Source organism: Clupea harengus, chromosome 3, assembly GCF_900700415.2.
Source record: "Clupea harengus chromosome 3, Ch_v2.0.2, whole genome shotgun sequence".
NCBI classification, from domain to species: domain Eukaryota; kingdom Metazoa; phylum Chordata; class Actinopteri; order Clupeiformes; family Clupeidae; genus Clupea; species Clupea harengus.
This window is the reverse complement of record NC_045154.1, coordinates 27441538-27454604: the sequence shown is the minus strand read 5'-3', so window position 1 is coordinate 27454604 and position 13067 is coordinate 27441538. Positions and strand designations below refer to the sequence as shown.

At 42.6% G+C, this 13067-nt stretch overlaps 1 protein-coding gene across 1 annotated transcript; it reads right to left on the bottom strand.

The window, feature by feature from the left end:
• Positions 1 to 1717: 1717 nt before the first annotated feature.
• Positions 1718 to 12893, bottom strand: snx33 (sorting nexin 33). Its single transcript, XM_012817692.3, has 2 exons — positions 10275 to 12893; positions 1718 to 3588 (listed from the first exon to the last, which is right to left on the bottom strand). The coding sequence occupies exons 1-2, from the start codon at positions 11710 to 11712 to the stop codon at positions 3335 to 3337; spliced, it is 1692 nt and encodes a 563-aa protein (XP_012673146.1). The 5' UTR covers positions 11713 to 12893; the 3' UTR covers positions 1718 to 3334.
• Between the last annotated feature and the right edge of the window lie 174 nt (positions 12894 to 13067).

Here is a 13067-nt window from a genome sequence, read left to right as displayed (position 1 = left end):
TAAAGGAAAGGCCTAACTCACCTCATCCCACCCCACCCATGAAGCCACTGCTCCACAGTCCCCAGCAGTTCTCTGGAGCCTGACCTGATAACATGGCCTGGATGCAACATTGATCACTAGTTTGCGTTTGTCATGCTGGGGAAAGGACAGAGTGATTTCTACTCATTGCTGGCACAAACGAGTTCCCCATTGTTCTCAGTGGTGATGGCGTGGGCCAGCAAACCGGTAATGACAACAACTGGTGTTTTAGAAGCGACTTCACCAGATCTCATAAATACAAAGAGTGCCATAGCTTTGAGGTAAGACTGAGATTGACCTGAAGGGCCTTTCGTGAGTGCAGGATGACTGAGGATACATTCTCTGAATCAATACCAGACATCACATTTTCGTTTGAGCAATCTTCTCATTTAAATCACATGCCATCATCATAGTCCAGCTTCCTTGTTGCAAATGAATGTACCTGTTTAGCCTCTACCTATACATTTTCTTTACAAACCTCGGAAACACACAGCATCCTATATATTTAATACAACCCCCGGGTGCCTCTGTTTAAGTTGAAAATACCTGATTTCCGTACAATTCCCAGCATGCCGTGCCTTTTATAGACATCTGTTGGCACTTTCAGCCCAAACAGGTTTACCATACACTCGTCCAGACACACAGAAGAAAAGCTGGGATGAATCAGATGGCCCTTTCCAGGAGAACTGTGCCTCCAGGAGAAGTGTGCTTGTAGACAAGATGGCCGACAGGTAAAGGCAACTATAGCTCTGGTCACATCTGCAACCCTGTTCTGTGAATAAATAGCGTGACTACAGGTTCTTAAGGGGGACGGGTACAACAAACGATGCAGTGCAGTGCCACCCCATCTCCATTGTTGCTAATGTGATGAGGTTTTGTGAATGCCACCAAGGATTGAGTCACAATAATGAACACTGTACATTTCACTTCAGTTCAGAGTCAGTTCACTGGAGGTTAATACCATGTTATTGATCTAGGCATGAGGCTGACTGGATTCAAACCAGTAGAGATTTTTGTTGTTGTTTTTGGGTCCACAGGAAGTAACAGTAATGTGAATTGGATGGATGTTCTTCCTTCCACCATCTTTAATAAAATATGTAAATATATTTCATCAACAAAATTAGATAATATTACAGTAAGAGTATGAGGTGCCAGCTCATGGATTGAGTGCAATATTGCATGCAAAACAAAGCAATTGATAGGCTTCTTGCACAGATACAGCTCCTACAAGCAACAAAACAAAGCAAATACATTTATAACAATTGTCTCTTTATTAAGACATCATGAGTTCTCCTTTAGTGACATTATGAAACTACTGGAAATTTAAGACATTGTGTTATTTTCTCTTCTGTTCCATAAGGAACCAGTTCACAAAGCCCCCACGCGTCTTGAGAGACCCAAAGTCATCTGTGTGAGATGTGCAGTCCCTTCACTGGTGATATGTCTCAAGACCACAAGTCATGAAGACCACAGCAACTCAGGCTCTTCTCTGCCAGAGGATGCTTGGAGGACTGTGGCCATATGATTCGAACAGGCAGTCCTCTGCATTCCGCAGCTCCCACTCTCCCTAAGCACTGCCTCCCATGAGTCCATTTCCAGGCAACTGTCTACTTAACTACTGCAACACAGTCTACAATGTTTGTGTTGTTTGGACGAGCCAAAGATGGTAGCCTGGGGGGGGGGGGGGGGGGGGGGTATAAAAGCAAGCAGTGAATCTTTGCTTTGACTTTAACATAACACAAGTACCATTTTTGGGAACAAACTGACAAATTTTACTTTGGTCTGTGAACAATAAAAAGTGTCCAAGAGACAACTACATTCCAGAGATGGCATATATATACCCCCAAGTTCAGACAAACGGTGCCTTGTAATGTTCTGGAGAAACAGCCACGGAGGCACCATGCAGTCCTGACTCAGATACAGTCATACATTTTACAGGCTTCCAGTGAACTGGAAACACTCCACTGTGTCTACACAGAGCCTGAGGTAAAAGCAGCCTACAGAGCTGAGGTCACCCTTTGCGTGATTGTGTAGTTCCAAATTGTGGGATTGAGAAGCGACATGGGTACATGGTTGTCACGCTCTGCTGTATATCAGCATGTCAACTCATCAACCCACACACACACCCCCACCCCTTCAAAGTAGAACTCAAAACATAAACAATTAGTGGACTTTAGAGGTCATTATTTTTTTTTAATCTAAAATCAAATATGTGTTCAACAGAACACGCCAGCTAATACCTCAGAATCCCAGTGCTCTGTAAAGTGCACAAGCCACAGAGCAACCAGGCATTCAATCACTCACACATTTGGACTATAACAATAATTGTTTGTACTTTGGTTGTCATCAGTCACACAGCATGCTACAACATCAATTCCATCTTTAAACACATCACATCAAGCCTTACAGCACAGTTCTTGCTCATATCAAGTTTTGCCAATCAGTGTAGTGTTTGACTCTTTCTCAACAGGAGAAAAGTTGCAATCATAAGCAAATGAAGCCTCACAGATACAAACATCCAGCCAGCCCCGAGGCCTGAGGCTTTTACACTAGCACAGCAAGGATATAACTGTTCTACCCAAGAAAGCAGAGAGACAAGAGAGGATCTGTTTAGTAAAGAACAAAAAGTAACACCAAGAACTGTGCTCTCTCTCTCTCTCCTGCCACAGGCACTTGTTGGGACCACTAAACGGATGCAAGGAATAAGGTATTTCCCTTTACGCATCCTCATTTCTTAAAGCTGTGAGGGTGCTAGGGCACAGTGCTGGCCTGGAGGGGAGGCTGCCCCAGGCAGGTAGTGCGGAGGCCTGAGTGGGTTTGGTCGACACCAGCCTAGCAAAACCACTGAAATTCATACTGAAAAAAAAAAAATCTTATTTAAGACATTTAAATAAGATACTTTGTAGCAATTTAAAACTAGTTAATGGTCACAAGATACATTTGAAAGACTTTCAATCGAAGGCAGAAGTAAATACGTCCCTGGTAACTAAAACGTTGGCTGTAGACTCAGCCAAGAAAGTGACTTTGTAAGTGCACAGGCTGGCATGACCAGCTTAAAGAGTAGCTGTCCTGAAACAGCTGTCAGTTGTAACAGGTGATTCCATTTCCAGGGAAAGTTAAAACAATTTAACTGAATTCCCTGATATTCACACCTATGTTCAAAGCTCTCGCCAATCAGTGGAGGAGGAAAACAGATGGCTTTCAGAAGCAGGAATGTGGGACAGGGCCGGCCCTGGTCAACGAGGATGGAGGGATTGGTTGAGGGTGGGGCGGGGTGAAGGGGTTCTGGGGTAGGTGTGAGGAACATGCCATGGCTCTAGATGCTATCATACATGTGCAGGGTACGTTCCAGCTGCTGGACCACACGCTGGTAGAAGACAATCTGCTGCTGGAGGTAAGCCTGCATCATATCCTTGAAGTCCACCTCACGCCGCTGGTGGAAGTAGTTCATTTCAGCCTGCAGGGCGAAGCCCACGGTCCGGCAGCGCTTGCGCACGCCGTCGGCCTCATCCTGGTCCATCTTGCCCTCGTCGCTCATTCGCTGGCTCTCTTTCACCTTGGCAAAGGCACCTGGAGAGACAGAGACAGAGACAGAGACAGAGACATAACCTCAGTTACTATGTGGTTTTGATGTTGGACACTATAGTAGGAACCCCTTAAAAAGTTACTTCAGATGCATTTTAGAAGGCTGTGGTCAGCTTTGACACATGCCGTACATGACTGCAATCACTTGTTTTTTCCCTTGGTGGATGTCACCATTAACCATGGTGAGTGGCCAGCTGCACAACAACTTTGGAATTATTCATAGCATACTAGGCATGACTGACATTAAAATGAGGAACATCGGACAGTTTTACTTGTGAGTAAAGAAAAACAGAGAGCAAAAGTACTGCAGAAGTTCTGCAAACAAAACTGTACATAAATGCAGGTACATACAGGTGCACACACATGCATACACACACACACAATTAGATATTACTGAAATATATTCATATATTGACAAATATGCATGTCTGTGTGTAGGTTTCTATGAGTATATGGATATGTATAAGTATATAAAGTTGAGTATATTTGTCTCTAATCTTATGTAACTGTTTGAGCATGTCCTGCAAAACAAATGTCTTTGTAGGAGAGCAGGCAATAAAGTATCATCTTATCTTTTATGGGGGAGAATCATGTCTGAAGTTGTCAGATGATCCTGGGAATAAAACTTTATCCAGTAATCTGACATTTCACACAGTAAATTTCGATAAATATCTGTCAACACAGGATGACTATGCATGACTCACTACAGATAGGGAGATACCTCCGGCCATAACACATTGCATCACCCAGTTGTGCTCTAACCCCGATACTGAGCAACCCACTAAACCACATGTTTAACATCAATCACTTTAATATGTCTGTACAAGGACCATGTGTACATATGGGATTAAGGGCAACCAGCCCCAGTCCAAACCTACACAGAGAGATCAGACTTAGAATATTGGCATGGGGTAAAAACACAGATGAAGAGGTACAATCTCTCACATTAGCAAACAATCTCTCACATTAGCAAACAAACGATAACGGCATCATTGTTGTATTTCTGAAGTTGTAACTAACTTGTGAAATATATATATAAAAAAAAAAATGGGGTAAAAATATAAACTACCTCCCCAGTATTAAAAAGACAAAAAAGAATTTATTTTACCATTACATCACAAAACCATGAAAATGTGGCCCGCATTAGTGTTCCATCTTTATGTAATGCCTAACCGCAGACGGAGTAAGCATATAGGCCACAGACGGGCAGTTCCATGAAGAGAAGTACTCGCTACTCTGTAACGCTGATGTACATTCATGCATTGTGTTGAATAAAGAATGAGTGGCCGCATTATCAGATGCCAAGTGGGAACCAAAAATAAATCTGTGGTTACCACTGGAGTGATTGACCATTTCAGACTAAATGTGTTGATCTACTGCACATCACTTAGGGAACTCTTTATAAGGGAACTCTTTTTAAAATCACACTTTTTGAATCCATTCCAATCATGTCAAAAAGGGCAGAAGAATCTGTACTGGGGTTATAGAACAGTGTGATCTGTCCACTGGCCCAGAGATGGACCATCTGGTGTATTTCTCGATCAACTCCATGACTCCACACAGATCTCCCCGAGCTCCAGTAATATACGGTCAACTGTAGAGTGAGAGGTGAGAGAGTAGGAGACTTGAGTGGAGTTTTAAGGGTCAGACACAGCAATCTGGTGTGTCCATAGCCCTCACTGCCACACACATCATCTGAGGAGGAGGAGGATGGATATTTGTGCATGTGTGCGTGCATGTATGTGTGTGTGTGTGTGTGTATGTGTGTGTGTATGTGTGCGCGCGTCTGGTATGCTGAGCATGTAGACATAAAGGGAGTTCTTCACTACAATGAAAGTCCTACATTTCCATGAAAAGCATGAGCTGAAGCGAACTCTGTAAGCATGTTACATTATTGTAGTAACAAATATTATATCTAACATATATATTAATATACAATATATATCTAACAAGTGATACTAGAACCACTGGGGTTAAACTCACCCCTATCAAAGAATACACCCTTGTAAGCCCCAGTTGCCAAGTGGTGGTGCAAAGAACTGAACAATAGCAGTTTTGGGCTGCAGTTTGTGCACTGACGTCTGCAAGCATTGAACACAGCATTGACCTACTCAGACAGTTCACCCTCATTCCTTTGAGGTCATCAAATCAATTTGAGTTTTTCCTTATTTCTCCACAGCAACAGCAAGCCAAACTTAAGCCAAACTAATTTAGTTATTAATTCAATTGGTCAATTTGATCAGGTCCAAATAGCTTCAGTGTGATGACTGAAATTATTTGTAGCATTTAGAACCATGCTGGTTTGATTAAATAGGGCTGGGTGGTGGTTAGAATTCCAGAGAGAGAGAGAGAGAGAGAGAGCACTCAAATAATGTGCCATAATATATTCCCTGGTGTTCTCATCTCTTCTTCGGAGCTTCAAAATCAAAATGCATCTTGTTGAGTATGGATATATATACGTATACAATGAACATGATGGAACAAGTGACCCTGTAAAATGATCCAAATATTTTTTCCAGGAAGTTCTTCCTGAAAATAGCCTGATAACACAACTGTTGAGCAAGAGGAAGTTATACTATCAACGTTCAAATGCTATCCCCATTTCAAGAATACGAAGTGATATCCAGTACTAAAAACAACACCATGAAAAAAAATACAGTTCAGAGAGATTCACACATTTGTTGAACTGAGTATTACTGGTGTTTTCAACTCTGTTTATTAGTCTGTTGCAGAGAACACAGTTCCTTTCACATTTTGTTATGGAGGGCTCACGATTACAGACGCACTGTTCCCTTTGGCAGGCAACCAATTTCCATTCCTCTCCTTTCTAAGTAAAAATATACTGCTGAGTGTTTATTTCAGTTTTGATCGAAATCCAGAGCGAGATAGCTCGCATCTAACAAGGCATTTGAAAGAGGTGCTGCTAAATCGTCGGAGATAACATTCCCATTAATAAACCAATTACTTCCAAATGAACCATGTTGGTTTTGAATGGTTATTACTTCACATGTGGAGTTTTAAAGTGAGATGGACTCAGTTGGTTGGACTCAGATGGTCCAAAAGGAGACTAAACAAACAGGCAATAACGATTGATAAGCAAAGGAGTCCTCAGCCAATAGCCAGTCACATCACTATCAGTACAGAAGCCGGAAAGGGCACATGCCAGAGGTTGTTAAAGACTGGGCGGTAATAGCCTTATCTGATCTGCAATCAAGCAGAGTGGAACAGTCTTCCCAGCACACTGATTCTTTTAAGAATGATTTTTACAAAAGCAGACCTCCTCTTCCCTTATCTGAGACAGCTTCAACAAAATCAGCAGTCTAGTCAGTCTGTTCTAAATGTCTCGAAAGACCGGTTTAAAAGAAAGACATGTCTGGACAGTGAGGTAAATTATTTCTAAAAGTAGTAGCCCTTTATCAAGCGGTTCTCTACACTCTGAGACCAGTGAAACAGGTCGTAAATGTCAAGACAGCAGAGTGCTACGACAACAAGGTTTGGAATGTGGAGGCATTTAACTCCATGGCGTGGAAAACTTCTTGTGCCCTTCGTCTCCATTTATCTATGGACAAATAAGAAAAGCAAACATGTACACGCACAGAGAATAGCAAGAGGACAAACCCCCACCCACTCGCACCCAGTTCTCCAAACCATTAAGCAGTGCGATTGTACGTCACCGCACAACGCTGCACCCCATGTCATTCGTCTACTAAGTAACTTCTGTCCGAATAGGTGTTTAGCAAACAATCTCTCCCTTTATTCTATTGGAACAGCAGTCCGCATAGGCCATGCCTCAGGACAGGATATGTTTTCCAGTGATAAATGGTCAGTGTTTCCGTGTCTAGGACAGACCCGTGTCAAATCAATCCCAGGGGAGAGATGCCTCGATTGCACCGTCATGTCTGATTATTTAGACCAGGCCAGCAGAGTAAAAACATTGTTGTTATGCTTAGAGTGAACTTTCTGCTGCAGTCCCCAGCAACCTGAGCACAGATGGAAAGGTCATTTGGCACATGCGACCTTCATTTTTCTTTCAAAAAAGATAGACAAACTAAGTTGGAAATGGTCATTTTGTATCTCCCTACAGGTACCGTGATTCACACCAAAGTCTTAGTCCATCATGGCCTTTGCCAGGAAGTTATAAATCCTGTGAGAGACCTGTGTCTGAAGTGCACAGGAGCACACATCTAGTCCACATCTGAGTCATAAATTGTGAAAAACTGCTTTATAAAAACCAGCCCTGGCAACATGTAAGGACTTGCATAACCGAGGTATTTCACTTACTAAAAAGAACTTCTCTGCAGTGATCAATGTCAAATTATCTTCCATGCAAACAGGAACCAAGAGACACCTGTGCATAATTAGAGTATAGCATACATTGTTTAGCTGTACTTCCATAGAATCAAACAACACTTCCAAATGTCGTTGTTCAGCTGCCAGGTAAGTTCCCCTGACACAGTAAATGACTTCTCTTTTCCATCAATCACACTGATGATCTATATTCTGTTGAGTGGCCAGGTCAGAGAGCTCTTTGGTTTCTCTCTCAGGCCATCTCAGGATGGACCCCGGTGATACTGATACCATAATGAGTTTAGTGGCACGAGTGACATGGGTCCATGGTTACTCTATTCCTTTCAAGCTAAAGCAGATAAACCCTTTGCTGAAATCGTGTGTCACTGTATTAAATGCCTCTCAGCACACTTACTAGTAAATATGGTCCTAATGCAATGAGTAGGGATGTCTTTAAATACAGCTTTTCCTTAGATGCCATTTTGTCATTTTAGCCTCGCAGATACTCCAGCAGCAGATGGCCTTTCACTTGACTGGGGCAACTGGGTAGGCTATGGAGTCCTTCCCACAGGCAAAGGTCTGGGAGAGCAGTAGACAGAGCTGGATGGCAGACAGGCTTCCAACAATATTTTTGATTTATTTCCAGAGCCTCTCCATTCCTTCCCTGCCCCTCTTTATTAGTCCCATATGCAGCTCACACCACACCCAAAGGCTTTAAAGTCTTACTCCGTGAGTTCACTTGCACCTACATGCAAATGTTGCAGAGGAAAGGGAGATAAAAGAGATCAAAATGGGTTTATTCCACTGAGGAAATCATGAATCTTACATTAACAGCACGTCTTTCATTTTCTAATTATGTGGTGTGTAGGGCAATATTTTTTTTATTGTTTGAGACTCTGTAGTGATCCAAATCAGAACTAACCTCATTCATACAACCCTTATGATCTCCGAGTACTGGTAAAGTATGTGCAAGTGTCTAGGCATGTAAATTGAAGGCTTGTCAAGAATGGCATTTATTCCTCACTCTTTCCTTGAAGTGGGCCAACAGCTTGAACTCTGCATGGGAGAGACATGTTCTCTCCTTTAGGCCATCTCAGCCAAAATGACAGGAGGACAGTGACTAAGCAGCAGAAGACGACGAAGACGAAAAAGACAAAGAAGAGGAGGAGGAGTCAGGTCTGTATTAATATTGGTCAGATTTGTCCGATTTAAAAAATATGATCTCGCAGATGGGTGTGATCAAGAATGTCAAAGCTCACTTCTCAGCTTCACATTCGTCACAGACGAGGTGTGGTAGATGTTTTATTAAGATTGCTATATTTCCACGCCCATATTTACCAGCGGAAAATAGAAAGCATTTCTCACCCAGGCTGGAACTTATTCAACTGCTATCTGATACACCTCATCTTAGAATGCAGAAGTATTCTACTCAAGTGTACTGACCTGTCAAGATCAAATCTAAAGACTGATTGAAAAGAACAAAAGACAATTCATAGGCACAGTAGGCAAATTTGACCCATCAAATTATTCTGTAATATGTCCCTCAATTAACATGATGGATAGCTTGGTACAGGCTTGAAGCAAATTCGAATCAACAAGGAGATACGAAACAGAATGATGATACTGAAGCTAGTTAAGGTTTCTCACTGCAGATCCCTACAAATTACTGCCATCTATGACAATTCATTATGACAATAGAATCCTCCATGTCCTCAATAACCTTTCCCTGTTACTAGGTAGAACTTTTTTAATGTAATAACAAAGTACTTCGTGACCTGTGACTGCAGTATAGACAAACTCCAAAAGGTTGATTTGTGTTAAACCTAACATCAAGGACCACTGACAGAACATTAGAGATGACTGAACATCTTATAATTTACAGCAACTAGTCAGGCTGCACTAATAACATCTGTGCAATAAATGGGTGCCATTTGGCTTGGATATGTTTTAAACTGTCCTTTTTCATAAAGTTATGCTTGATTTGAAGTAGGTGCCAAGATCTGCTCCAATTACCGTCCATGGCTGCAGGCACAGACTTTTCCCCCCAAAAAACAGTCTGTCAGCATTACTGATGAACTTCAGACAGCCTCTAACATGTTGATTCCACTAAAAGGCAGGATGTGCATGATTCATGCAGTACAACTGTGCGTGCTTGTTAAGAGGCCTCCACTCGTTTTCCATTCATCACTTTAGTTACCCACAGATTTACTGAGCCGTTTGAAATAAATGTTCCAAAAATAGATAAGGAAAAGTGAACTTGAGTACATCAGAGGGTACGCGTCACTGTAATGAATACATCTATGAATATTTACAGCAACAAAATTGACCAATGTACCACATCATTTTATTATCAGAAAACTAAGTTAAACGTTCAAGCATGTTACCTTTCTGTAGGTGAATGATGTCTGGGAAGTTGGAGAGCAGGCCTTGGTAAAGAGAGAGTTTGTCCAGCATGTGAAAAAGGTCAAACTTGGGCTGCTCAGCAAACATTTCTCCAATGTTTTCGTAAGTGCGGCCAGTGTGGGAGATTGCATTGTTCAAATTATCTGTGCTGCAAGGGGGATCCAGCATGAAAGCCTGGCTTATGGACTGGAAGGCATTGCCCAGTCTTTGAAATTCCTTTCGGAAGCCTCCAAGGTGCTTACGCACCAGCTCAGAGGCCACATGCGTAAGCTGCATCACACTGTCATCCATCTTTTTGGCAAAGGCCTTGAAGGTATCCACCCTTTCCTCAACATCCTGCAGGTCTTGATGCTCATTGGGAATCTTTAGGGTGAGCATGAAGTGGGCACCCACCATCTCGTCCTTCTCTGCTCGCCGCTTCCCCAGTTTCCACTGCTTATCGTCCGCACACATGAGAAAGTGCTCAAAGCCCTCATACTGCGAGAGGACCGGGTGACTGGTCATGTGGTCCATCCAGAGGATTAGCCGTCTCTTGCGCTTTTCGATGAAGTCCTCCTCAAAGCGGCCTGTCGCTTGCTTCTCAGGCAGATGGGGCACAGATATGACAGTGAACTTGTGCAGTAACCTGTTGTATAGCCAGTCAAAGTGCTTGTAACGCCGGTACACAGGCCGGACAGTGTGGCTCGGGGTTACTCTGTAGGATATATAGGTCTTGATGCCCTTGAACTTGGTCTGCTTAGTGGGGTCCTCAATGGAGCAGGAAAAGGGCTGAGGGCTGTCCCCCCACTTTGGCCCTTTGGGGGCCATCTCTATGGTGTAAGACTCTGCTATTTTAGCCATCATCGGCACATCGCCCAGAACAAAGGCTTCTACCCCAGAGCGAACGAAGCTAGAGAAACGGTTGAGGTTTCTACCCACCATGCTGCCCTTTCTTGAGCTGGAAATGCTGTCCTGTCTTTCCATGTGAGGCTTGGAGCGGTAGTGAACATTGGGGTTATTGAAGGAGCTTTGGTGAGCATGCCCATTGGCTCCATTGCCTCGGCCCTGGGGGTCTTCATCCTCAACCACTGTGGAGCTGTCATCCCAGTCATCCCAGTCGTCATCGTCGTCGTCATAGAAACTCTGCGGCATGTTAAAGGAACCAGAGGTGTTGGAACCAGAGGGAAAGTAGGAAGAGTCATTGCCAGGGGAGCCTGCTGGGCTTAGGGAGCAATCTGTCAGGTTAGAGTTGGAGCGTGGCCTAATAACCTCCACATAAGAGGCTGGGAAAATGCCTTTCTCTCCTTTGCTGTTCTCTCCTCGCAACCAGCCATCCATAGACTTCTCGTCAAAAATAACCAGTTCCTCATTCTCCTGTATATTAATTTCGTCCGTATTTTCACTTTGGAAAGTATATAGCGCCTTAGCTTTGAGTGGCATTGTGACTCTCTATGCTGACAAGTTAAACAACAATGGAATTACACATAAAAGGGTTAGTACCTTGGATATTTTACAGTTTCTTTTTGTTCCTTTCAACTCATTGCAAAATACTGTGTGAGAAGCCTGTAGGCCATTTGGAAATGGTACAAGATACACAACAACAAGAAAGCTGTTAGAAGCTTTAATGCTTTCAATTATGCAGTTGACGTCATCTTGGTTTTCATAAATTTCATGCGAATGAAAGTCTACAGAGAAGTCCCAGCCTCGGCTGTTTACAAACAAGTTATCCCAGAGGCGTGCTTTAATGTTTAATTGTCACTAGTCTCTAAAACGTTTCACGAGAACTAGGCTTAATTATCACTTACGTTAGATAACCTATCGTCTAACTTTTTTTCTTGTGTTACAAACGCCTAATTAGCAACTGCGATTATGTTCAAAGAGCTAAAAAGGAAATATTCCGCTACAGTTAACTCTATAACTTTGCAAGAAATCTATTTTCAAGCATTCCATGAATTACCAGTCATACCAATATGTGCAGGACCAATGTCACTTGAACAAATACATCAAAAATCAACTCGCCATCTCCAACCACAGACGCACCGGCTCGATCAAAAAAAAAGTTATTTCCATGAAACAATTGGAAAGATGGAGACGATCACTGTAATCCCTTGGAGAGACGTTATCGTTCGCCTTGATGCAAGAAAAGCAATCCACACCAAATTGGCTCTGTTATACATCCCAACGTGAAATAATATCAAAACATTTAGCAACCTTTAGTCCCAGTACAGAAACAAAGTGCCCGAGGCAGAAGAATAGCATTTTTGACGGTGCGGAGACCAATGAGCAATGACTACATCCTAGTGCATTCTGGGTTTGATCCACATTCCTTGAGGAACTTGCTCCATTTTCAGAACAAAACAGGTTCGCAAGCATCCAGCCCCAACATAATGCAAAATACAAACGCTGTGTATGATCTCAGCTGAGGCTCGGGAAACACCCGAACACAAGTTTCTTAAATCGTTTAAGATGCTCTTCTTATCCGTTCTGCAACAAAGTAACTCTTTCCATGACGTTAAGCATGGACAATGAATTTAGGAAAGTTTTTTTTCCTTTCTTTTGTGCAGTAAGGTGAATGGAAGGTGGCTCCACACTGCCTCTCAGTGGGAAGGAGGGTGTATGTCTATGTTTATCCAGCCATAACACGTCAAGAAGTCAAGAAATATCTTTCAGAATTGCAGTAGTAGTAATTTGGCTGATGTCTGATAATGTATTGGAAAAGGTAACAATAGGTTAGAAAAAGTTACCTAAATTAAAGCTTCGAATACATAGAAATTAAATATATAAAGAAATACATG

Bases quoted from the DNA above. Each gene is read 5' to 3' on its own strand.
- snx33 (XM_012817692.3), bottom strand. From the start codon at position 11,712: ATGCCACTCAAAGCTAAGGCGCTATATACTTTCCAAAGTGAAAATACG. The intron at 3,589-10,274 runs GTAACATGCTTG...CTGTCTCTCCAG, and splicing joins CATCATTCACCTACAGAAAG to GTGCCTTTGCCAAGGTGAAA.